This window comes from Diabrotica virgifera, chromosome 7, assembly GCF_917563875.1.
Source record: "Diabrotica virgifera virgifera chromosome 7, PGI_DIABVI_V3a".
Classification (NCBI taxonomy): Eukaryota; Metazoa; Arthropoda; class Insecta; order Coleoptera; family Chrysomelidae; genus Diabrotica; species Diabrotica virgifera.
Window position 1 is genome coordinate 240,575,413 of NC_065449.1, and position 27,903 is coordinate 240,603,315.

Genomic DNA, 27,903 nt, shown 5'->3' on the forward strand with positions numbered 1-27,903 from the left:
TTTTTTGTCACATACAATTTAATGCGTTAGAAAGAAATCGAAAAACTGTGATGCACTGAAAGATGATCATGAGAAATACTGTAGCTTAAGGGTGTCTAGTCGGATAAACTTTGATATATGGGAACACTGGAACAGGGGCAGTTTTAATTGTGGAATAGAACAGGTTAAAAATTTGGAACGGTCAGACCACGAAAACGGCACATTTATTTTGTCCGACAGAACAGACTTAAACTCTACGAACAGAGATTAAACTTTCATGCAAAAATCAGACTGCTATTTATCACCTGTCATACTTCCTGTCATTTGACATATTCTACATGTTCCACTCATTCAAACGCCCATTTGGTGATAAATATCAGTCTGATTTTTGCACGAGAGTTTAATCTCTGTTCGGAGAGTTTAAGGGCCGGTTGTTCGAACGCTAATCAACAATGATCACTATCAAATATTTAATTACTGTCACAACTGTCAATGTCAACTTTGGTTGGGTTGCTGAAAACATAATGATTGATTACAATTATGAAATTAATTAATCAATTATGTTAATAATTGTTATTTTAATTTATTAACTAATCTCATAATTATAATCAATTGTGTTTTCAGCAACCCAACCAAAGTTGATATTGACAGTTGTTACAGTAATTAAATATTTGATGGTGATCATTGTTGATTAGCGTTCGAACAACCGGCCCTTAGTCTGTTCTGTCGGACAAAATACATATGTGCCGTTTTCGTGGTCTGACCCACAAACCATACATACTCATAGACGTTTCACGTAAATTGTCAAGGTCAAGACAGCAAATTAGTTACCATTCCAATCCAGAGATGTCGCTGTCAGTCAATTCTCTTGTCATATTTAACAGCTGACAGTTGACAATCAAATTAATTTGTTATTTACTTTTTATTTTACAGTTTGTGGCTTAATTATTTTATTATAGTGGTGTTACGTTTTTAATTAGATTTAATTACAATTTTAATCAATTAATTGTATTAATCTCCTCTCCGTTTTTATGAGTAGAATTTTTGGTTTACATTGATCATCCCGTGTTGTGTTTTTCCACATTTAAAAAATCAATATAATTTAATAGATCCTGAAACAGTTTATTCCAATAGACAAGTGTGTCATCAACATTTCGGGCCTATATATTTTTGGAAGTTTGTAAAAGATTATAAGGTAATATTTATCTATGTTTAACAATCATCCTACAAGATTCTTTCAAAAATTTTCATTCAACTCAATATTACACATCAGAGCTTTCACGTGACACATGGCAGTAGTGTTTATCATTTTGAAAACAAATTGGAATATTTGAAGTTTTCAGTAAAATATTGAATAAAACATTGAATTGTCTTTCTGTTGTTTTAATTTCCTGCGAAATTTCATCAAAAATCCCGCAAAATTTATAATTTGAAATTCTTACAACTAAAATTTGTCAATATAGTTCCCATTCCAATCAAGAGATGGCGTTAATTCGATCCGAAAGATTAACATGGTCGTGAAACGTCTATGAGTATGTAAAATGGTTTGTGGTCTGACTGTTCCAAATTTTTAACCTGTTCTACAATTAAAACTGCCCCTGTTCCAGTGTTCCCATATATCAAAGTTTGTCCGACTAGACACCCTTATTAAGCTACTAACAACTTTTCAACTTGCTATTAACTTGCTTTTTTTCATACGCGGGATCCAGACCTACCAGTGACATTTGCGGATAGCGAGACATTTAAGTCGCTGCGCTGCCCGGAACACACATTTTTAGGACACAATTCCAAAACCAAGTCATTAATAGAAAGAAAAGGTATTCTAGCTACCCCTAAAATCAGGTGGTTTAACCCCAATAAAGTCATACAGAGGATGTCCCATTACCCAGGGTATCCAAGGTAACGTTCAGTACAAAGCCTCGTCATTCGTTATGTACTGCGATGGGGAGGGTGGTGGTATATATAGCTTATTGGGGGTCAGATAGGTGATAGGTACCACTCCAGGTTACGCAGTGTGACCGGTTTGATCTTCGGATATGTGGGTCTCACTGTTCCATTAGAACACACATAAAGTCCCTAATGTCTCCGAGGCTGGGGTTGTACGAGTATCTGTGTGTGTGGGGGGGGGGGGGGCGCCTGTGCTAATTTTGAAGGCGGGCACCTTATACCCTAGCGGCTGGCGCCGGCACTGGATAATAAAAACGAATCCCAAAGAATTTTGCAGCAGAATTCAATGCAACTAAAAAATGAATAAAAAATTATTTTTAAAAATATTAAAACCGGACCTGTCTTGTATTAATAAAAATTTCAAAGAGATATTGAATATTATACAAATATTCTAACTTTCCTTGATATTGAAACCAATGTTAAAATCATTGAACCGCAAAGTAAGTCTCGCATTTTAATTATACACTACCAATACCAATCACTCCTCAAAAATTTGTAGCTCAAGCGCTTTGATACAAATTATAACATTCCATTCATCTGGACCAAAAAAATAGTAATTACTACAAAACACTGCTAAGTTCAAGCTAGATTCAAACCAGCCTATTTTTGTTGCTGACTGACAGACAATTCAGTCTCAGTCAATTCCGTTTTCAGTTCACGTTTATTATTGTGAGAGGCTGGTTGGTGTTTAGGCAAAAAAATTAATAAAAAAAACATTGTAAGTACTAAATTTTTCTTTTAGGAGCTTATAAAATAAATAGGTAATGATCTTTAACAATTATTATTTATCCTAGTATATTTCTAAACAGTAAATAAATTTGTTTAACTCCTTCCTATGTCTTTTTTCTAACATATCAATATTACGTTCCTAAATTTTACAGTTAGAAACGCTAAAACCATGAATCATCATCTATCATGATAGGTAATTATTGCTTACATTTGATAAAATTTAACCATGAATACAAATTTTTAAATTTGCCACCAATAATATCTATGCAGTTGGCGATATGTACTAGATGTGTCTACGGATACGATATCAGTAATTATTGTTTATATGTTTTTTTGTGTGCCGAATTATTAAAAAGATTTACATTAAGAGTTCTAAAAAGTGAGCCACTTTTGATTTAAAAAAAGGAATATTAACATCTTCACAATAATATACCTATAATTCAGTTTTAATAAAGACTTATCGTCTTTAGAAATATGTATATCATTTTATCAGGGGCTCCTTTTTACAAGTTCGGTTGTGTTCACTGTTAAGAAGTTATCTTTATAAGTCTCTATCTAATAATATACGTGATCGCAGTCTATAAAAAACAGCATGCCGAGCTGCCCAAAATTTTAGTTTTTTAACCTTAGAGGGGTCAATAGTAGATAGTAGTATAAATTTAAAAATCTTGATTTTAAAGGAGAACCGTTTTTGCTCAATATCTTCGCTATTTTTCGCAACTTTTCGACCAAAAGTATAAGGACTGAAATTGATTAAAATGCGATTTTCTATACTTAATTTCTTTTATAACAAAATTTTTCACGCATTCAATATTTTCTGAGTGAGGGGAAACAGTAACCGTTAGAGTATAATTTTTGAATTATCTCGTTTATTATTACTTTTGCGACAAAAATGTATCTATACAAAATGAAGAGAATTAAGTTTTATACAGTTTTGATTTCTTTCAATTTTTTGATAAAATCAATATTTAAAGTAGTCCGTATGCGGTACTGGCGCGTACGTTTAGGACTTTTCATCGATTGTCATTTGTTTCGAGCTTCTGTCAGGTTGTATAATCTGTGTATAATATTAATATATAGTATTTTTACTACAAAAGCGATATTACGTAGGTCAAAATTTTTGACGTAAGAGAACTGTCAAAACATTAGAATTAGAAATTTTCATTATTGCCATGTTTATAATAAACATGACAATAATGAAAAGTCATATTCTAATGTTTTGACAGTTCTCTTACGTCAAAAATTTTGACCTACGTAATATCGCTTTTGTAGTAAAAATACTATACACGGATTATACGACATATGACAGAAGCTCGAAACAAATGACTGTGAATGAAAAGCCCTATAGAAAACCCTAAAAGAGATTAAAAGCTAAGTAAATTTTCCACACGATATACTAATAAAATACAGGGTGTTTTATTTAAAATAAATACGTTATTACAGTTTGAATTCGTTAATAGAACAATCTAATATTTTGACCACCCTGTACAAACATAGGTATAGGAAAATCTAATATATATTAAAATCTAAGTAAATTTTCTTCACAATAGACTAATAAAATACAGAGTGTTTCATTTAAAATAAATACGTTATTACAGTTTGAATTTGTCAATAGAACAATCTAATATTTTGACCACCCTGCATAAAGATAGGTATAGAAATCCCTAATATAGATTAAAAGCTACAGTTGAGTCAGCGAGTCTTTGCCCGTGCGTCATCATTTAAAGCATACGAAATAAGTCGGAAATTTACTAAACACAACGGCAAGTGGATATTATTCCGATCACGGGTTATAGTATAAAATTTGACGTTATCAAATAAATAGAATGTCAAATTTAAGTTTTGCTTTAAATTTTTGGTGCATAATTACAGCTACATTTGAAGTAGCTTAATAAATTATTTTATTATCATTGATTAATAAATAAACAATTTATAAAAGAATTTAGTAAAATATTTTTTCACCTACCTCTACCGAAAGTATACTTTTCCGGACCTGATTGTAGGGAGCGAAGTTGTACTTTTCCTCCCTAGGGAGTAAAATATTTTTCCTCCCTAGGGAGGAAAAGTAAAAGTGACGTCATGGTATTTCATTCAAGAAATGTAACTTATTGACGCCCTGTACAATATCTATTTTCTATTACGTAAGTTTCTATACAGTTTAACGTTTATTTATAAAACACTCTGTATTTTGCAGAATGATAAAAAACAGTAAATTGTTATTCCGATTTAACAATGTTTACATTATTAATTTGACTTATATTTGACAGTTGACAGTTATATTGTACGTACTTGTTAGTTTTAGTTCTAATAAATTTTGTTGGTTAGTTACATAAATAAATTAAATAAAAATGAAAAAAATGACTTGTTATTTGAGGAAGGTGGAAAAACCATATGTATAACATGGGAGTAAAGTGCCTTTTCCTCCCTTGAATGATTACTGCCCTCCGCTACGCGTCGGGCAGTAAACTTCATTCTCGGGAGGAAAAGTAGCACTTTTCTCCCTTGTTATACAAATAGCTATTCTTTTTGTTATTTTATTCACTTTGGCGGAACCTTAAACACAAGCATTCAACTGTGTCAACAATGAGGTTAGCTTTGTACGTTGTCAAAATTTATCGTAAAATAACATAAACTTATTACAAAATTTCTAACTCCAATATAAAATTAGTTGTGAAAAAACTGTTTGTATACTATAAAAAAACTTCAAAATGCAAAAATTCGACAAAATAACAGCAAAATATTCAACAAACTGACAGCCACAAAAGTAAACAAAACAAAACGTCAGAAATTGTACTTAAAATATGTGAAGACATCCCCAATCGTCTTTCTTTGTACCTATCTCTTTTCAATGCACTGAGTCTAAATCGTTCATAAAAATAACATGTGTTTTTACTTGATAACAGGCGGCAACTGGTTTGTCATTAATTTCATGCGTGGAAGAGAATGATGCTAAATAAAAAGTATGTGTTTTATCTCGCCAGGTATTAATGACGCACGGGTAAAGACTCTCGGACTCAACTGTAAGTAAATTTTCCACACAATAGGCTAATAAAATACAGGGTGTTTCATTTAAAATAAGTACGTTATTACAGCTTGAATTATTTGTTAATAGAACAATCTAATATTTTGACCACCCTGTACAAAATTTTGTTACAATAAACATCTGTTTAAATATTCTGAATAGTCTATTATTAAGATCCAAGAAAAATTTGTCACCGATTCTTAAATTCGTAGATATATATTTTTTTCTAAAACCTTACATTTTTATAAAATTCGAAGTAAATCAAAACACCCTGTATTTAGGTATAGGGAACCCTTATAAAAGTATAGCTTGTTTTTTATGGGCAATTGATATACCACTCTTTTTTGAAGCACAATGTATAATTCACGTTATTTTTAGATTGTAGTGTTAATGGCCCTGTATATTTTTGTGCAATTTTTTTTTAAATATCAAGTCGTTTTCCGTACAGAGACCAAGGCGAGTAAAATGAACCACTCTGTATACAGGGTGTAACGAAAATACAGGTCATAAATTAAATCACATATTCTGGGACCAAAAATAGTTCGAATAAACCTAACTTACCTCAGTACAAATATGCACATAAAAAAAGTTACAGTCCTTTGAAGTTACAAAATGAAAATCGATTTTTCCGAATATATCGAAAACTATTAGAGATTTTTTATTGAAAATGGACATGTGGCATTCTTATGGTAGTAACATGTTAAAGAAAAATTATAGTGAAAATAGTGAAATTTGTGCACCCCATAAAAATTGTGTGGGGGTTTTGTTCCCTTAAACCACCCCAAACTTTTGTGTACGTTCCAATTAAATATTATTGTGGTACCATTTGTTAAATTAAATATTTTTAAAACTTTTTTGCCTCCTTGTATTTTTTCGATAAGGCAGTTTTTATCGAATTGCGGCTTCTTTTTTAATATGTTTACATAAAAATTTTATGGGGATTTTGTTCCTTTAAACCCCCCAAATGTTTGTGCACTTTCCAATTAAACTATTACTGCGGTACCATTAGTTAAACACAGTGTTTTTAATACTTTTTTGCCTGGATATTGTTTCGATAAGGCACCTTTTATCGAGATGTAGCTTCTTTTTTATGGTTTTAAATATACCTAAAAATGTAAATCATAGAAAAATGTTCATATTATTACAAAGTTTCCATATAATAATCGTGCTAAACCATATACAAATATGAGGTGGATTTGACAAATATTCAAAATATCTCGATATAAACTGACTTTTCGAAAAAGTACTGAGAGGCAAAAAAGTTTTGAAAACATTGTGTTTAACTAATGGTACTACAATAATAATTAAATTGAAACGTACACAAAAGTTTGGGGGTTTAAAGGAACAAAACCCTGATAAATTTTTTATGGGGTGTCCAAATTTCACTATAATTTTTTCTGAAGATACTACTACCATAAGTATGCCACATGTCCAGTTTCAATAAAAAATCTTCTAAACTTCTCTCTAAAAATCTCTATAACTTTTTTTATGTGTACATTTGTACTTAGGTAAGTTAGGTTCAATCGAACTATTTTTGGTCCCAGAGTATTTGATTAAATTTATGACCTGTATTTTTGTTACACCCTGTATAATGAAATGGGTTTCAATCATTTCTATCGTATTTTTGTTTTCCGGAATTGGAATTGAAAGATTAATAAAAAACATTACAATTTGGATTTATCCTCAGCAGAATTCATTATTTGAACCAAGATGTTAACAAACAGTTTTAGCTCTAAAATGATCATGAAGCTCTTCATTCTTTGTCGTATTTGTCGGATAGTCGTATCTGCAGTCACTTCCGGACGGTATTTGTACTTGTCATCAATGTCATCCGTCATCCGTCAAGCGCATGCCGGAACTCTTTCTTTTCACAAGGTTGTTGTACCTGTTTGAAGAACGGAGATTGTGATTAAAAAGTTTTACATTTATAAAAGATGCTTATCGTTGTGTAAAATACCGGTGTTTTACTATTTTGAGTTGATTTAGTTTTTAAACCTTTAACAATATGGATAACGTTCAGAGAGGTAGTTTATATGTAACATACGTTGACAAGGAAGGTCCGTTTTTAAAGATATGGGGGCAAAGAGATAAAGACACGGCCGTTTATGTAGAACAGTTTCTTGCACACATTGCCGAACAGTTCGAACTTGGCATTGGAAAGACTAACCGAGAGAATTTACCTGTTGGTAAACAAGTATGTGCAAGATACAAAGATGGTAAATATTACCGGGCAAAGATAACGAGCAACACACTTGGAGCTGAGGAATTTGTTGAGGTTAGCTTCATTGACTATGGTAATAGAGAAATTTTACCAGTAGAAGCAATAAGATCGGTCGAGGGACATTTGAGTTCTTTGCAGGCCATTCCACCCCTAGCTACAGGTTTCATTTTTGCTGAGGCTCATTGTGTAGGAGGGGGAGAATGGAATGAGACAGATTTCGAAAGATTGGCCAAAGAAATTAAATATAGAGAAGTCCAGTGCACTATCCTAACTAAAGCTACGCATTATTATCTTATTAAGATATTTTTTGAAGGTAAGTGATGTTCTACTGTATGTTCAATAATAAATCTTAAATTCAAGCCTATATACCTTTTCAAGAGTCCTGGTTTGTTTAATATCATCATAATTAAACAATAGATTGTAGTGCCTCCTGTAAGAATGTTATTTATCTCAATATTATAATTGCATGGTAACCTACATTGATTATATTTGCCATGGCACATGAAGTTGATTTTAGCTGTGACATTATTTGTTTATAATTATGTTTTGACCTCATAATTCATTTATAAAAGCAATCAACACATTAGAGAAGGGGAAGGTAGGTAAAAATCAGGTAATCGGTCCTTACGCTTCAGGTCTTGTGTCAATAAAAAGGACATTATTGGGATAGGTGGTTTTTATTAACATCCAGAACTTCAATATGATTCTGTATGTATAAAGATCCTGTTTATGGTCCTTCTAGCCGGATATGAATCTTCAACCTGGATGTCATGCATATGCATTAGGGATGACATTTTATGTGTAGCACCTATGTGTTAGATCAAATGTATTATTACTGTGCAAAGTAAGCATCTTTACAGAGTTACTTATTAAGTACCCATACAAAAACTGTGTCTTGAGTCTGTACTAACCCAAGACACAAAATTTTGTTTCTTGAGTCTGTACTAACCCAAGACACAAAATTTTGTTAACCTTATAAATGCTAATGTGCCCAGTTTGGGAACAGAATAAAAAATATTGTTATGAAGCTATTTCTTTGTGGCATTTATATAATTTACTATTCTAATTGAGAAATATGCCACAATTTAACTTGAAAAATGATTTTATTGATGTTTTTACTTCTACTTCAACAGATTGTTATCAAAATACAAAATATTAATAAATTAAACAAAAATGTTATTGCTTAGTAAAAAAATTCTTCTAATAATTTAACCTGGCTCATTCAGTCAGCAATTAAGACATACATTGTACATTTTAAAGTAGAAGACTTTAAAATGCCAATATTAATGAGTTGTGTTCCTGGGACGACTTTATTAAAAGATAGTTCATTCGATTACATGCAATCAACCCCAACTCAAGAATATCCAAATATAGTCACAAAAAAATCATAGCATGTGATCTGCATTTAAAAAGACAACCAAATGCAATGGTGACAGTAAAATTCTCGTGATAGTGATTCCATAGTAAATCTTATGATGCTATTATGAGGTTTTTTTTCTGGTTTTTCCTCATGATTTACTATGGAATCACCAACATGAGAATTTTACTGTCACCATTGCATTTGGTTGTCTTTTTAAAGACAGATCACATGCTATGATTTTTGTGACAGATATTTTTGAGTTAAAGTTGATTTCATGTAATCAAATGAACTGTCTTTCAATAAAGTCGTCCCAGGAACTCAACTCATTAATATTGGCAATACCATTTTAAAAGTTTTCTACTTTAAAATGTATAATATATGTCTGAATTGCTGATATGAATGAGTCAGGTTAAATTAAATTATTAGAATAAATTTTTTTTACTAAACAACATTTTTGTTTAATTCATTAATATTTCGTATTTTTATAAAGACCACTGACATATAAACACCAAGACAGAGAAGTAGATGGGAGGTAGATGTACTGTATGTCAAATAAACACACTTGAGTGTAGTGAATGTCAAAAGTGTCTACATACAATTCTTTGTTTTGATAAGTACCATACAGCTAGTTGACATGTTCATTGGCAACATTAGTTTTACAGTTTTATTACAATTTTTTTAGGTTTTGTTCCAGTTCACAATTGCAATTCGGGTGCATCGCAAAAGTGGCTGCTAGAAGCATTGATGTCAAGAGTGGTCCATACGGATCAATGGATGCTATTGTATAAGTTTTTATACAAGGCAAACTAAAATTCATTATGAGTAATGCGTCTGATGTATGCGATGCAGGCCTGTGGACGCTTACCTTAACTGTCTTTCCCCCTTTTGTTAAGATCCCAATAAAAGGCTGTTTTCTTCCTGGTATTATTCTCATCATAATCAGACCCAAAGTTGTGTTTATTACTTAAGGTTGTCTAAATTAAGCTTATAGGTCTGGATCCGCGTATGAAAAAAAAGTTGATTAATAGCAAGCTGAAAATTTGTTAATAGCTTAAGGGTGTCTAGTCGGACAAACATTGATATATGGGAACAGTGGAACAGGGGCAGTTTTAATTGTGGAACAGGTTAAAAATTTGGAATGGTCAGGCCACGAAAACGGCACATGTATTTTGTCTGACAGAACAGACTTAAACTCTCCGAACAGAGATTAAACTCTCATGCAAAAATCAGACAGAATATGTCAAATGGCAGGAATTATGACAGGTGATAAATAGCAGTCTGATTTTTGCATGAGTTTAATCTCTGTTCGGAGAGTTTAAGTCTGTTCTGTCGGACAAAATAAATATGCCGTTTTCGTGGTCTGATCGTTCCAAATTTTTAACCTGTTCCACAATTAAAACTACAAAACTGTTCCAGTGTTCCCATATATCAAAGTTTATCCGACTAGACACCCTTAAGCTATTAACAAATTTTCAGCTTCTATTAATCAACTTTTTTTTCATACGCGGGATCCAGACCTACTAGTACTTTGTATTACAAATTGTACAGTGTTTGTGCTTTAAAATAAAATTATTTTATCTCTCCATTTACTACTACATACTCATAAGTTCAACACCGAATTGCACCTTGCTTTCACAAAGATTTATTAATCAGAGTCTTCATAATCAACCACTTAGAAGCTGGTTCTCGTCTTATGTGGAGAACAAGAGATATCCACAAAGTAACTTTGCAACCTGTGGAGCATTCTGCACAAATATGCTATTTTAATAACTATATTATATAATTATATATCGAACCCCCTCTGTGGCTCAGTGGTAAGAGCGCCTAACCTTTGGATCGAAAGTTCCGAATGGTAGTGAGTTCGAATCCCTCCAGGGTCAGGAATTTTTTAATTTATTATAAATTAATAAATGAAAATAGTTTCTGTGCTTGTGGGATCGGTACTCACCAGAGGGACCGCAGACGTTCAGATACAATTAGCGTCTCTTTGCAAAGACAATGACGTCAACTTTGCAAAGTAACAAGACACTTACTCAACACACACACTACACATTACACCTGAGTTAGTGATAAGATATACAATTACGTGGCTAAAGGTTCTAGTTCTAAATCAAGGCCAGAATCAGAGAAAAAAAAACTATATATCTTTAGATATATAACTGTATATCTTTACAGGCAAAGGTCTGCTTCAAAATTTAATTCAATATTTTAAATTTGTTATAGGGAATGATCTGTGTCACCTTTTGATTCAAAAAGATTTGATGCAACCAATCTCCCTTCAAGCACAACAAGCTGTTCTATTAAGTATGAGTATGCAGAAACCACAACAACAGGCTCAATCCCAACAGATGACTATTGGTCCCTCATCTGGAATTAATACTTACAAAGCTTGTACGCTCGAGCCAGGATGTCAATATCCTGTTTTCGTTTCTTATGTAAATGATGGCCCATGTCACTTTTCAGTTCAACTTAAACAGACTGAAGATGTTTTAGTTCAGCTGATGAATGACATTAATAAAATGCCCTTGAGGACTTTCGAAGATATTCCCATTCCTGGTACAGTTTGTTTAGCAAGAAGTAGAGATGACAATACTACATGCAGAGCTGTAGTAACTAACGAAGTTGATACTCAATTTAAAGTAAGTATCAAATTTTAAGACATGTTATTTATTTATTTATTATTCATTTACGGACCGAAGTCCATTAGTACATGATACAATTAAAATTTTTTACAATTAAAATGTCACACAAATTAGAAAAATAAGATCTAGTAGATACAAAATTGGTAAATACATAACAAACAATAATAAAGAATAAACTTACTTGCTCTCATTCAACAATTGAGAGCTAGAACATTTTGAAATTGACAAATACAACTTATCCTAGAACAAAGACAATAACAGTAGTTGACAAATCAGTCTTGAAATTAGAACATTAAGTTAAGTATAAATATAATTGTGTGGAAAACGCAGTAAAGTCGTTCACAAAGAAATCAATTTGCGGAGATAATGTGTTTGCTAATTTAAGAGTTTTAGAGAGATAGGAACTTGAACTATAATTTGTGCGGTTTATATATATATATATATATATATATATATATATATATATATATATATATATATATATGTTATATTACACAATTTAAATTTTTTGAAAAAATATAAATAATGAAACAATAAAAAAACTATATTTTATTTTTATCCTCATGAGATTTAATAGTTACACTTTCAACGCATTATTTGATGATCATTGATTGATAACACAGCTTTATTTTTTTTTAATATATACCATGACTTTTCTAATCAACAACAAGAAATCGGGACCTTGATTCACAGAAATTTAAACTACTTCCTCAATGTGCAGTTCAATGAAGCTCTTCCCTGAGCTTCAGCAAAGTTTTGCTGGCCAGTTTCTTCAAGGTTTTCAATAATTCCTTTTCAACTTCAGGCGTATTATTTGTAATGGGATCTGGTTCCGTTGTTCTTCCTTTTTTGCTTTATTTTTAGTACCCGTTCTATTATTATCCCACCAGATGATAGATCACACCCAGCAGAACACTATACTGGGAGAAAATTAATGAAATCTGAGTGTCATCTCATCCCGGACTTAAACTATCGTTAGCTTCCACTGCATCATGTTTATTTCACAGAATTAGTTACCACAACGAGCAGCATCACGAGTAGAAAAACTTTTGATGAAAAACAAATGACTTCTATCATTGTATTTAAAAGTTTTACTGTTTTTTATCAATGTCGTGACTTATGACTATGACACATAATTGAAACACAAATATAGGGGCAATATGTAGATCTATTAGTATAGTTGGAATATTAAAGATCTTTTGTTATTGTTAATGTAATTAGAGATCTATTATGTTACACAGTATTTTGACACTTTTTGGCAGCCCTTTTTAACATATTTACCTATATCCTACTTTCTTACATAAATATGCATTTCTGGCTTCGAAGAGGTGTTTAAAATACTGTATTTCATATGTTTCCAAAATAATTGTGGGAGATCTCTGTGAGATTCTGGGAAGTTGTAAGATATCTCTTCGTTCCCCTCCCAACACTAACAAGAATAGTATAAAGTAATGTATTTAATTTTTTTTTTCGGTTTCAATAGATATAGATTTTTTAATCAGATAAATCCCTAAACACAAAATCACGAAATGGGTGAATAACGAATACAAGAAAATACTCAAAGCAAATGACTATACAGTAAGCGCCACGCTACTAGATACATGGGTAGATACCTAATTGCTATGCTTATGGGCTAATCCGGTCCATTCTCAGATGTGACTTTCGTCACTGTCATTTTACTGTCAAGAAACTATTCAAAATAATTGTTTTTCCATACAAAAAATACATTAATTAATAGTACCTACAGTCAGAAAAATGAAAGAATACCCATGAACGAACATATAAAACACGCTGTATTTTCCTGTCACCGTGTCACAAAGAAAATTGTCCAGTGCAAGTACATGTAACAATAATTATTACATGTACTTGCGCTGGCCAATTTTTTGTGTGACACGGTGACAGGAAAGTACAGTGTGTTTTATATGTTCGTTCATGGGTATTCTTTCATTTTTCCTACTGTATTGTTACTCTGCTTTAAAATAACTTTATTCAGACACCAAGAAGATTACAATAATGTACTTTAAAACTTTTACAACTTATACAAAATGACAACTATGTTAATATTCAGTTTCTATACATTTTCCGACGTTCTAAACGTCACTAGAGAAAAAATTAAACATTGCAATAAGTGAAGGGTCCAGGACTGTAACAGCTTAGTGTTAATATGTGTCTAGTAGGGTGGCGGTTACTGTATATGCTTCTAAAGAAATTTTGTTTTTTCTCATAATTTATTCTAAATATCAATATACATATCATGTATTTCATCCAGTGGTGTTCCAGTTTATTCTACTTTATTTTTCATATGAATAGTCTTATTATATCTTAACTTATTATATTCTTGGTCTTATTTTTCTGCAACTTGCACATAAATTCTAGAGAAACGTGTAAACCTTTATTTATTAAACACACTATCCTTACACTTGTATCTCTTTTCATTTTGGAAACAGCAAGCATTGTTTTTAAGAATAAACATCTATATGAAAATAATAATCGATCTGGACGATTTGCTAGCAATTTAGCTTTGATTACACCTAGAAGCACACTAGTCAAAGACTCATTTATTTTTAACGGCATCAAAATTTTTAATAAACTACCTAGTGAAATAAAAAACTTGGAAACTATTAGAAAGTTTAGAAATTCATTAGATAGACTGCTCGCTAAGAGGGCCTATTATGATCTGACAGAATTTTTTGAGGACCATTGGAGCTGATGTATTTGTGATCTTGTGTATATTTTTTTTTTTTTTTTGTCATTATTGTTTGTGATTTAGTTTTACAGCTTGTAGTTTGTTTGTTTTTTATTTTTGACAATACTACATATTTTGTAGTTGTTATATAATGTAAATGTGTTATGTGTTATATTTTATATTTAGTCATATTTTAATTTAATTTATTTATTTAAAACTCTTAAATAGTGTTTGTCAACAAGATTTTTTCTTAGACAATAAACATATATTCTCTCCTCTCTCTCTCTCATAACATACTAGCATTGATACTACACTGTGGGCCGAAATAAAGGAGTACATTTTTTAGTTGAAAATAACTTTTTTGTTTTTTGGGCGATTTAATTTCTTTTTGCAGGGCTAATAGCCTAACATGTTCTTAACATGACTGCAAATTTGGAAGCAAAAATACCGTACAGGGTCGGACTTATAAAAAAAATTTATGTAACGGTGCATTTAAGCTTGTTGCAAGTGAAACCTGTCTTAGCTAAAATTGAACTGATATGCTCTTTTGGTAGGTTAACTATCCAGAACAGTTCAGTAAAAAGGAAATTTTTCAAAATTACCGGATTCGCAAATAATCATTTTTGAAGTTATAATTCTTTACGGTCGAGAGTGAAATTTTATAATGCCGGGCGCATGCGCACACAGACAGTATGTAGTTCGTTGCTAATCTTTTAAGATATGTATGTATCAGCGCTGTCAGCGCAAATAAGTCATTAAGGCCCGGTTTTTCAGTGAGCGGTTAAAATATTGGTTAGCTAACCTAGTTTAAATTTTAACCAATATTTTAACCCTTATATCGTTTTTCAGTGCTTTAAACCAAGATGTGCAATTCTATAGATTTTTGACAGAAAAATAAACAAAATAGAATTTCATAACCTATTTATAAATAACAAATAACATAACATTACAAAAATGATTAATGCATTCAAGTTCCGATTCTTCATCTGATGATGTAGATATAATCAAGAATATAATAATACATAATACAATATTTCCCGCGATAACACAAAATGTCATAATTTAACTAACCTCTTCTGTCAGCAAATATAGATAAACGTCTGTCGGAAAATTCGAAGTTAAACCACCTGTGATAGCGAGTATCGGTTAAAATCTTGGTCAACTTAAACGGGTTTAAGCGATAACCTAGTACTGAAAAACTGATTAACCATAAAATTTTCGGTGACCGAAAAATCTGGGTTAACCCAGCACTGAAAAACCGGCCCTAAAAGGATATATTAGTGTTTTTAGTAAATGTATTATTTATTATAATTTTTGTGTCTTTGGATTTGTCTTCCTCGGGAATAAGATATTTTATAATAATATAAGTATATTTATAGATTTGTCAGTATATATGAGAAATCTTGTAACCTGTCAAAGCAAAGGCAGTTTAGCTCGGTGGTAGCGCGTTCGACTGGAGATCGAGAGATCGGGTTCAAATCCCGGACAACTCATACTTTTTTTTAATTTTTGGTATCGTTTTAATAAAAAATTTTTAAAGTGGTAGGTAAGAAAGTTAGTTTAATGTAATTAAAATACGATATTTTGCGAATCCGGTAATTTTGAAAAATTTCCTTTTTACTGAAGTGTTCTGGATAGTTAACCTAAAAAAGAGCATATCAGTTCAATTTTAGCTAAGACAGTTTTCATTTGCAACGAGCTCAAATGCACCGTTACATAAATTTTTTTATAAGTCCGACCCTGTACGTTATTTTTGCTTCCAAACTTGCAGTCATGTTGAGGACATGTTAGGCTATTAGCCCTGCCAAAAGAAATTAAATCCCCAAAAAACAAAAAAGTTGTTTTCAACTAAAAAATATACTTCTTTATTTCGGCCCACAGTGTATGTATATGTATTTAAGGTCTTGGTCTTTTTTTGCTGCATATATAAAATAAAAAACAGGTATGGGTTGATCAATAAGAACAAGCATACCTGGGCCCAGAGCACGCCAAATAGAATTCTATTTTGCTGACGTCACAAAGTAGAATTTCATAATGGGAGAATCGACGGTTACTACGCAACGTGACGTCACTAAAATAGAATTCTATTTGGCGTGCTCCCGCACCAGTACTACATCATTTTTTTATTTAACTACAAGGTAGGAACAAATCAAACAAATAAATTTCCGAGAACTTATCAGACTGTCTTGGTATAATCTGCCTAGATTCTAGTATTATTAGTTGTTCATTAATATATTTTTTAGGTTTTCTTTGTAGACTTCGGAAATTACGAAACACTACCATTGGAATCCCTTTTTCAAATTCCATTCAAATATGTTCTGCCGAAAGTAATGGCCATACGTTTCTCACTGTTCGGCGTAGAAAAGGCAACTGTCACAATCGATATGAGAAGCGCTTTCAAAAAGTTCGTAGACACTAGATTATTGCATATGAAGGTTTTACCATCGCCTACTAGAACAGCTTTACCCAAATGCGAACTGTGGGATCCAGAAACTATGACCAGTGCACTCGATGTCGTAATTAGAGCAGCAAAACACTCGTATCCCGAGCCAGTAATGTTAGTGAGAGGTTTTAGCCAGCCAGTCAAAGTTAGTTTTGTGTATAGTTGTAACCGGTAAGTGGTTTTGCTGCATTTTTGTCTTTGTCCAAATTATTTCCTTTGTATCTTAATAGGCTATTGATTATGTGCTTTAGAAAGGAACTACAACTTTAGCGGGGTGTTATTATTTGGTCATATGGTAGCGGTTTCATATGGCCAAAGAAACTCTAAATATGAAAAAACCGCGGAGTGCTACCATTTAAAGGGGTGCGTCTTTGAGAAGGAAGTGAATTAGTCCCTAGGCACATGGTGCAGTAGGGTGAGTTCTATGCAGTTTTGGTACAAACACGTCTACAGAAAAATTGTTTCAGATTAAATTTAGTATCAAAATATCACCTTTTAAAGTCAAAAATATTTTTTTGCAAAAATATATTAAAAAAGCAAAAAAAAAACATGAAAAAAAGCAATTTTGTTTTTTGCCCCATAACTTTTTTCCACGGATGTATAGATATAGGCATTGCTTCACAGACAAAAAAAGAATGTGTGTGTACTTTGTACGCACGTAAGAAGTTATACTTCTATTATATGATTATATGATTATAAACGAAATTAATATACTTTTTATTTATATTTTATTTAAATATTAAATTAATTTATACTTACTACTTCTCAAACATTTTTATTAAAACAGTGCCAAAAATTAAAATAATAAAAAAATAAAACACACAAACACATTAAAAATGCCACAAATGATTTCTGAACATTCATTGTCGGAAAAATTTTTAACTAAATACGTATTTTCTGAAAATAAAATTATATAATAAATATACTTCAATCATAAAATGTATAAAAAAAAATAAAAAAATAAAAGTTTCTATTGGGATTCGAACCAACTTACCACGCGGCTGGTATTTGCGTTGTATTTGAATTCACTCGCATTAAAACTTCGCCACAGGGACAGCTTGTCATTATGTGCGAAGATCGTCTAACTAAACAGATTAACCTTTTGACATTTTTAACTTATGTAAATCAAATTATTTTGATTTTGAATTGAAATGATTTAGAATTGAAAAAATACAACAAAACATAGAGTAAGAAAACAATATATTAGGTGAATATTGATAGAAATTTTGATGGTAATCAAATTATGTAAATAAAAGTATTACATACTACTTATGTATTTTGGTAGGTTCAAGGTAGGTATCGGAGCCCGTATAACGACTAATAAATTTCGCAATCACTTGCGTCGTGCAAAGTGGCTATGTTCAAATATCATAACAAAATTTGATCAACTATTTATAAAACACTTACCAGTGAAAGATTCTTTAGCTTTGAATAAGCGAGATCTGCGGCACTCATACTAGTCACAGTTTGATGAGCTTTCACATTGGTATGCAACAATCATCTCTTCTATGTAAATAAGTCCAAAAATATAATATGAAAACTATTTAAAAAGGCATTATAACCATTAACTAACTTTTTGTTTGTTGTTTCTCTTCCTACAAATTTTAAAACGCAACAAGCATACATTATAACCAAACCACAGTCCCACAGCTGTGCCACAGCTGCCATATTGGATAATTTTTGTCATGTCATTTGAACATCCAATCAGAACAAAGTTATAATGCGCATGCGCCCGGTCGCTAGTTTTTACCATATAAAATTTCACCGCCATTACGCCCGTAAAGAAGTATAACTTCAAAAACTTTAATCCTTCCTCTTTAAAATGACGTTTGGTAGAAGTTTCTGGAATTTATAGTTTCCGAAATATAATTTTTCACAGTTAGTCATTCACAAGATTTTTGGGCCATTTTTTCCATTATTTCGCAAACATTGTTTTGTAACTTTTTCCTACGCATTTCTAGGTATATGCAATGGTACATTTAGTAGGAAGAGAAGTCAATTACCATCTACCAAAATGGTCTGTCTATTTTATAAGGTTGTACCACTATTTTTAAGCAAGTTATAACTTTTCAAAGTTTTATACTTTTAATGATTTATGATTTTTTACGATTATTTTTTAAATTGCTCATAACTTTTTTCTTGTACATTTAGGTATATACATTATGGAGAAAAAAGAAAGCTTATTTTCTTTATTTTAAAATGGTACATATTGTAAAAAATCTTAGGACTATTTTTAAACAAGATATCCATATTAGGAGATTAGAATAATATTATTATTGCATATTAGAACATAATTTTTAATTCCAAATAACTTTTCTTAATAACACTTTTCCATATTGCGAAATTCATATTTTTTAACATGCCTCGTATATTACTGATAAAATTTGATATCTGATGATTGCATCTTAGGTTGTAGGCTGTGCAGAGCATTTTATGAAAAATAATTTTTTTTCATAAAATTAATATGTAATAAAAAACTTTTCCATATGGTTCCAACTCAGTGCGACATAAATATTGCATGTGTATATGTCACACTTTGAAAAAGCATATCTTTTTTAAAGATAGTCCTAGAATGTTTTACAATACTTCTATTTAAAGCAAAGAGAATAAGCTTTCTTTTGTATTCAGCAATGTATATACCTACATGTAGAAGAAAAAAACGTTAGAATGAGAAATTTAAAAGTATGTAATGGTAAAACATATCAAATATCGTTAAAAGTATAAAACTTTGAAAAATCATATCTTGCTTAAAAATAAACATACAACCTTCTGTAATAGACCATTTTAAAGACAATTGACTTCTCTTCCTACTAAATGTACCATTGCATATACCTAAAACTACGTACAAAAAAGTTACAGAATAATGTTTGCGAAATAGGAAAATGTCCCAAAAATACTGTGAGTGGCGAACTTTGAAAAATAATATTTCGAAAACTATAAATCACAAAGACTTCTAATAAACGCCATTTTAAAGAGGAATGATGGAAGTTTTTTTTTCTGTAAAGCAATGCCTATGCCTTTATCCCAGTGGAAAAAAGTTATGGGGTAAAAAACAAAATTGTTTTCTTTCGTGTTTTTTTTGCCTTTTTTTTAATATATTTTTGTAAGAATAAATATTTTTGACTTTAAAAGGTGATATTTCGATAGTAAATTTAATATGGAACAATTTTTCTGTAGACATGTTTGTACCAAAAGTGCATAGAAATCACCCTAATGCACCCTGTGCCTTGGGACTAATTCACCCCTTTGTTAAAAACGCACCCCTCTAAATGGTAGCACTCCGCGGTTTTTTCATATTTAGAGGTCTGTTGACCATATGAAACAATAAAACCCCGTTAACGTTGTAGTTCCTTTTCGCTCTCTTATTTCGAACATAATCAATAGCCTCTAAATACCCCTACAAAAATTCGTCGGATCCCTGCGAAAAGTCACTAACTGACATTTTACTGTTTTCGAGATACATTAATTTGAAGTAATGATTTAAATTTATAAATTAACCGTTGAAAAAATATTTTCCATTTTATTGTTTATAGTGACGCTGCAATAAGTGAATAATGAGTGTTATGTATAATCCGAGAGTAGTTAGTAATACGTCTGATTTTTGGCAAAAAAAGCAGTTAGTGATTTTGTCCAAATACTAAACAGAGCTCATATGCTAGTAATGATTTATTACAAGTAAAGACAATATTATTATTATATTTATTATAGTTATAACAAGTTAAAATGAGTTGTTATTCTGAGAAGGCTTCTTCATCATCGTCTTCTTCTCAACGGCTGGTTCCTGTGTTAAATGTTGGTTCCTGAGGTATTACTTCTTTCTTGCAAAGTTGTAACAAATCCTTTTTTTTAATGAACTGATCGGAATAGGGTGCTGATATGCTTTCTTAATTTCGGTAACATAGGGTTGACGACCTTTTTCCACTTACATTGAGTTTGACGTAAGGTCCAGTGTACCCATATCTAAACTTTATAACTGCATAAATTGTAAATACACAGTTTACGGCTGTAATATAATAAAGATACATTTCCTGAGGGTATCTGAAGAACAGCTTGCATGTCAAATGTTGCTGACATAAATGTAGCATCTTCTTGTGACCTAATTTTGTCATTGGTTTTTGCCTCATAGGCTGCTTCTTTTCGTTGAATATGCTCATTAACCTTCCGATGACCAACCTTTTTTTGTTACACGGATGACCAGGGGGGGAAAATGACCCCAGGTCAAAAATGACAATTAACAAAAAAATGAAGTTTTTTTTTATTTCATTTTATTTTTGTTAAGGCATTGACTTTATGTCATTCAGCCAGTCACAACATGAGTATTATTGTCATGTGTAGTGTGTATGTTGAGTAAGTGTCTTGTTACTTTGCAAAGTCGACGTCATTAGCGTAAAACTACTTGGAATTACACATAATAGACGGTATTTTACTAAACATCAACTTCAGAATATATTTTTTAAAATGTTTAATATATTTTTTTCGTAAAATATAGGGAATTTTTTTTATTTCAAAATATGAGAGTATCTAGAATGATATTAAAGTCAAATAAAAAAATAATGAGTTAAAAATTGAAAATACTTTTGAATTTATTAAAGAAAAACATACGCTGGGGTCACAATTTCCCCCACCCCCCTTGGTTAAAGCGCTGTTCCAGCTCTTCTGTTAGTTCTCCTGCTTATTTTGCCTCAGAAACTTTATTACACAAAGGGCACTGGTCTTTTTGGTACAAAAAATGGCAAATTGTATGATTCACAAAAAACTTTTCGGTATACTGAATGACCCACTGGAACTTTATTTTTTTCTTCACATAATGTAGTATAGAGTGAGTACATTTTGCGAATAGATAACTTGGAGTCCAAGTAGTGTCTCTTTGTACTTTTCCTACAGTAGTGCGACTCCATTGAAGGAAACATATTAATATGTTCTTTGATAAAGTCAATATCAGCGACTTTGGTTTTATCGTTTTGTAGAGAACACTATTGTGGCAAAAGTCACTAACTGCCATTAGTGATTTTTTAACATACAATATTCCCTATAATATGTTATATTATAACACATTGATCTTATTGGAAAAAGTCGTTAACTCCGTTAGTGAATTTTACCAGTTTTATATTTTTGTTACATGGCATATAATGATTAATACCAATTTTAAATTACCATGTTCCGTTCAGTTTTGCAGTTAGTGACTTCTACAGATGAACAAACTGCCCACAGTAGACCACTAGATGTAGTTGTAAATTTCACACAAAATGTCATTTAGTGACTTTTCGCAGGGATACAACGAATTCAAAATCCTGGTGGAATTGTAGATTCTATGTTGTCTTTGTTTTGCAGATTCTATGTTCAGTTAGTAAAAAAAGAACAGGAACTAACAACTCTTATGGAAGAGCTTCAAAGTTTATGTCTAGAAAGTGCTTTTATGGACTTTTCTTCCGTTAAACCAGGAATTCCATGTTGTGCCCAATACAGCGAAGACCAGATGTGGTATAGATCGCAAGTTACAGAAGTACAAGGAAATGTAGTCACAGTTCGCTACATAGACTACGGAAACGAGGAATCAGTGGCTATAGACCAGCTGAAAAACATCGAAGGCGAAATTCTAACTGTTCTTAAACCTCAAGCCATTGAATGTTGTCTGAATGGATACCAAAAGATGGAACCTGATCTCCAAAGGGATGGTTTACTTGAGGAACTGCTATTGGAAAACACATTTACAATGAAAGTTGTGGATATGTGCGACAAAAAGGCATTGGTTGACTTATTTGATGAAAATGAATACAACGTTTCTTCCTTGTTGCTTGTCAAGTTATCTGAAGCTAGTTCACAGGTTAGTACACATTGCATTTTTCTAAATATAATCTTGAAAAAAATTGTATTTACTGGATACTCTTTCTGCAGAATTTTGGTGGCAGTTGCTCAGATTTGGTCTTCTTTAGGTGTCTATAACCAAGAACATAAAGTAAGGTGACCAACTGTACTCATTTACTGAGTTTTGTACTCTTTTTTTTCGCAAACCGTACTCTTTTCAAATCCTGTACTCTGAAAGTACTCATTTATATAATTTTATACTCATTTGTATTTCTAAAACATTTTTTTAGATTATTTTATTTCAATTTTATTATTTAAATAATTAAAATTATTTTGACAGTGATTTGAATTTCACACGCACATATTGCTTGCCTTTTCCGCCACACCAGGGTGGTAAAAAGAGTTTCTGTTCATTGTAGTTTATCGATGAGTAAATTTTAGGCAGTCGCTGAAGGTTTTCACCTCCGATTTCGTTGAACCTTCATCGATTTTCATGAAAATTGGTGAGTAATTAGAGGATACCTGAAGGAACAAAGGTGACATGATGCCAACTTGCGCTTTTACCCTGGGGGTGGTTGCCACCCCTTCTCGGGGATGAAAATTATTTTATTAAAAATAATACCATAAGTCGATAGAGGGACAAATTATAAGCAAAATTTGTTATATAAAGTTATTAAAATAAATCAACAATTTTTGAGTTATTAAAGACCAAAGATTTTATTTTTTCGTAAAATTATGCATGTTTTAAATCGGTTTTTCACGTATAAATCAAAAACTATAAGCTTTTACAAAAAAGTTATTATTACTGAAATTGAAGATAATAAAAAATTGAATACATTCCTTACATAAAGAACTAAACTAATGTTAGTTCAAAGTGAGTTATTGGCAATTGAATGTGTATATTTTTCGACGAGTACTCATATCTAAGTATTCAAGCTTAAATAACGGGAAAACGATGAAAATATTCCTGCTAAACATTTGCCAAAGTACTTCGGAATACCTATCAAATGAGCTTCATAACAAGGTAATAGCAACAAAATTAAGCAAGTTATAATGAAAATAAAAGAACCGTTTCGAATTTTTTAGGAAAAAGTGAAAAATAAAACACGCCATTTCCACAAAAAATAAAATTTATAGTAATCCTTACAAAAACTTCTTTATATTAGCATAAGTAATGTTTTCGATCATTTTGACCGGTTTATAATGCATATTTTTGAAAAAAAGATATAATTTAAAAAAATCTTAATTTTTAAAATTATTGTAATTCTCATATTCTGTTGATAATAACTCCAAAAATACTCAATATACTCAAAAAATTATATATAACCAAATTTTAGTTTTTCTGTGCCAAATATTTTACCTGTTTTACTATTTCTATAAGGTAAAAAATAACCGAGATAGAAACGTTTAAATCTTAAATTTTGCTGTGGGAACCATGCAACCGGGGTCATTTAACCTTTTATTTTTAAAAAAGTAAGGGGTTTAAAAGATTAGGTTTAACGTGCTTAAATAGCACTTGGAATTAACTTTCAAACAGTTTTTAGACGAACCTAATATAGTAAACACGAACGGAGTTATTAAAAAAAAATAATAACATATTTTGGAAAAAATTTTAAAAGATAAATTTTGAAAAAATTTTAGAGCATAAATTTTAACGCTATCAACATGTTCGGGGCTCATTTAATAGATATTTTTAAGTACTTTGACAAATGTTTAATAAGTTTATGTTATAAAATGCATCAGTTTACCGTTATTTCAGCTTGAATACTTAGAGTTTTTTACTCGCCGAAAAAAATATACATTCAATTACCTATAACTCACTTTTAGTTAACATTAAAAGGTTTTTGTAGTAAGGGGTTTTTTTCATTTTTTATTAGCTTCAATTTTGATAATTATAACTTTTTTGTAAAAACTTGCACTTTTTGAGTTATTGATGAAAAATTGGTTAAAAACATGCTTTTTTCTCAAGAAAAATTAAAATCTTTGATCTTTAATAACTCAAAAAGTTTTGATTTACTTTAATCACTTTATATAACAAATTTTGCTTAAAATTTGTCCCTCTATCGAATTATGGGGTTATTTTTAATAAAATAATTCTCACCCCCGAGAAGGGGTGGCATCCACCCCCAGGGTAAAAGCGCAAGTTGGCACCATGTCACTTTTGTTCCTTGAGATATCCTTTAACCACTCACCAATTTTCATGCAAATCGATGGAGGTTCAACGAAATCGGAGGTAATAGCTCATATCCACCTTCAGTGACTCCACTATTTATACTTAATGAACAAGAATTGAAGAAATGGAACGGTGAGAAAATAGAACTTGACAAAGATGGATAGAAATCTTTCGGCATTTTAGAGTAGAATATATTCCACATGAAAATTTAAAAGTTTTAACGGAAATTTCCTTATGTTGTAGCACTAATGCTGCTGTTGAAGGGGTATTTTCACTGGGAAATGATTATTTGTGCAGTGAGAAGTCACAACTTACTGTAAAAACATTATCTGCCGTAACAGTCAAATTTAATATGCAAAATGAAAGTTGTTCGGATGTGGCTACATTATTAGACGAACATTCTCAGTTAGCAAAAAAAAATCCACTCCTAAGAAAAATATGTTTTTAAAAGAATATAAAGTTTTTATCATTTTTTCTTCTTTTTTTTGTTTCGCCTATGAAATACTTGCAAAGTGTACTCTTTTTGAACAAAAAATAGTTGGTCACCTTACATAAAGTTAGTTGTATTCAGTCATTGTCATATTTTAAATTTTGTCATGACTCTGGTTTGACGTTTGGTTGATTTCTATTGTTAATAAATTAAATTCAAACCTGAAATAGATACATACAGTGAGCACGTTAAGGTTGGAATAAATTCATTTTCTCGAGAATGGACTTTTTTGAAAAAAAATCCCAAAACAGGTCAATTTTTATTTTTAAATTACGACTTACTGGCATATATATCATACTAGTGACGTCACCCATCTGGGCGTGATGACGTCATCGATGATTTTTTTAAATAAGAATAGGGGTCGTGTGATAGTTCATTTGAAAGGTAATTTGTATAAATTATAATATAAAATATAATATAAAATGTGTCCAAAAAAAATTTTTTGGTTTAAATTTATTGAAAAAAAAGAAGAATGTATGTAATTTATTTAATTCAAAATACATTTTACTGCTCTCAGGAAACTGAAAAAAATGTTTATTTGAAAAATAATCATTGCTTTTCGCTTAAATTAAATGTTCAAACTGCCACGAGGCTGGTGGGTGGCGGCTTTAATATATTGAATTTAAGCAAAAACAATATTTGTTTGCCAAATAAATATTTTGCCTGTTTTCTGATAGCAGTAAAATGTATTTTGCATTAAATAAATTACACACATTCTTCTTTTTGTCAATAAATTTAATTCAAAAAAAAATTTTTTAAGACACCCTGTATAAATAATTATGTTAATGTTTATATTACTGAATAGAGAATTGAATTACCTTTCAAGTGAGCTATCACACGACCCCTATTCTCATTTAAAAGAATCATCGATGATGTCATCACGCCCAGACGGGTGACGTCACTAGTATGATATATATGCCAAAAAGTGGTAATTTATAAATAAAATTGACCTGTTTCGGGATTTTTTTTCCAAAATCATCCATTCTCGAGAAAATGAATTTATTCCAACCTTTACGTGCTCACTGTATATCATTAATGTAGCACCATAACATTTTCAATTCAAATCTTTAGGAACAGAACACTGCTTTTTTAGCGGGTCTCATAGAATAACAGTTGAATCATCATCATTCAATCTTCGCTTGTCCACTGCTGGACATAGATCTCCCTCATAATTTTCCATCTTTTTAGATCTTGTTCCCCTTATGACAACGTTTTAGATCATCAGCCCAAGTGCTGGTAGACGACCTCCACTTCTGTAGGCATCATCTTTTTTAGTCTCCATTTCAGTATCCGCTTTGTCTATCTATTATCTTTCATTCGAGCCACGTGACCTGCCCAGTCCCAGTTCCATTTCAGTGTTGCTATTCTCTCCACTGCATCAGCTACTCACTGATCTTTATCATAGCTGACGGTTTAGGATCTTGTCTCGTAGTGAAACGCTCAACATAGCAGGCTCCATCTCCCTTTGAGAGACGGATCTTTTGCACTGTTCTCTTTTACATGGTCAGTGTTTCCTCTCCGTAAGTCAACACTGGCAAAACGCACTGATTAAAGGTTTTATAACAGTTGTATACTAAAGTAAAAAGAACAGTTTCATGGTAAGTTTAGGAATTTCAGAAAATATATCTGACAACATCAATTTTTAAGCCGGTTTTTTATCAGAGAGTATTTTTTATGGCGTTAAATTTGGAGTTGAACAACTTTACATGTTTTTGTAGTGTTAGGAATGAGTCCAACATATTTATATAAACTTTATAGTATTTTCTGATTTAACCAGTATTTTAATGGAAGATTAAAAATCCTTCTTCATTGTTGATATGAAGAAGGATCTCGTATGTACTACATTATTTCACCGCTTTGTTAAACCTATATATTACATTTTGTTTTATTAGTTAAAATATATGTGTAATATTTGTGGTATATGAAGTTATGTAAAATACTGTAGCACATACATTTCCTATATAATTTTGGGAGATCTCTGTGAGTATATGAGAAGCTTTAATATTACTCTTCGTTCCCCTCCCAACAGTTTTTAATATATGACGAAGGCGATGTGTTTTTATTAGAAGAACACTGGTCCTTAAAAAAAACACAACAAATAATAATTATATACATGTTTATAGCGCACATAGTAATCAAAAATAACTACAAATGTAAATAAATATTGAAGTGTAAATAATTGTTATCACGGTAGATAGTATGATATAAACCATAGTCAATGTTTGTAAACATGTCTCTATAGCAAAATAAGTTCGGCTAATGTATTATAAGTCCACAGTCAAGAAAACCAAGGTTTCAAACCTCGTGAACATGCCCGAAAAAATAAATTGACCCTAAAACATGCACCATTTAAATTTCATAGGAAATTAGGCGACAAGGTAGGATTTGCATGTGCTAATGATGTCG

General features: G+C 31.2%; 1 protein-coding gene across 3 annotated transcripts in view; it reads left to right on the top strand.

Moving 5' to 3' along the window:
* The first annotated feature begins 2,536 nt into the window (after nt 1-2,536).
* Nucleotides 2,537-27,903, top strand: part of LOC114328275 (maternal protein tudor) — a 74,346-nt gene continuing 48,979 nt past the window's right edge. For 2 of the 3 annotated variants that reach the window (XM_028277097.2, XM_050655640.1), the window contains exons 1-4: nt 7,538-8,211; nt 11,482-11,897; nt 16,830-17,200; nt 22,361-22,853. In XM_028277097.2, the coding sequence (XP_028132898.2) occupies nt 7,683-8,211; nt 11,482-11,897; nt 16,830-17,200; nt 22,361-22,853 (1,809 nt within the window). In that variant the 5' untranslated portion in view covers nt 7,538-7,682. Of the gene's footprint in view, nt 2,645-7,537; nt 8,212-11,481; nt 11,898-16,829; nt 17,201-22,360; nt 22,854-27,903 lie in introns of those variants that run through there. The other variant, XM_050655641.1, reaches the window with a different exon arrangement.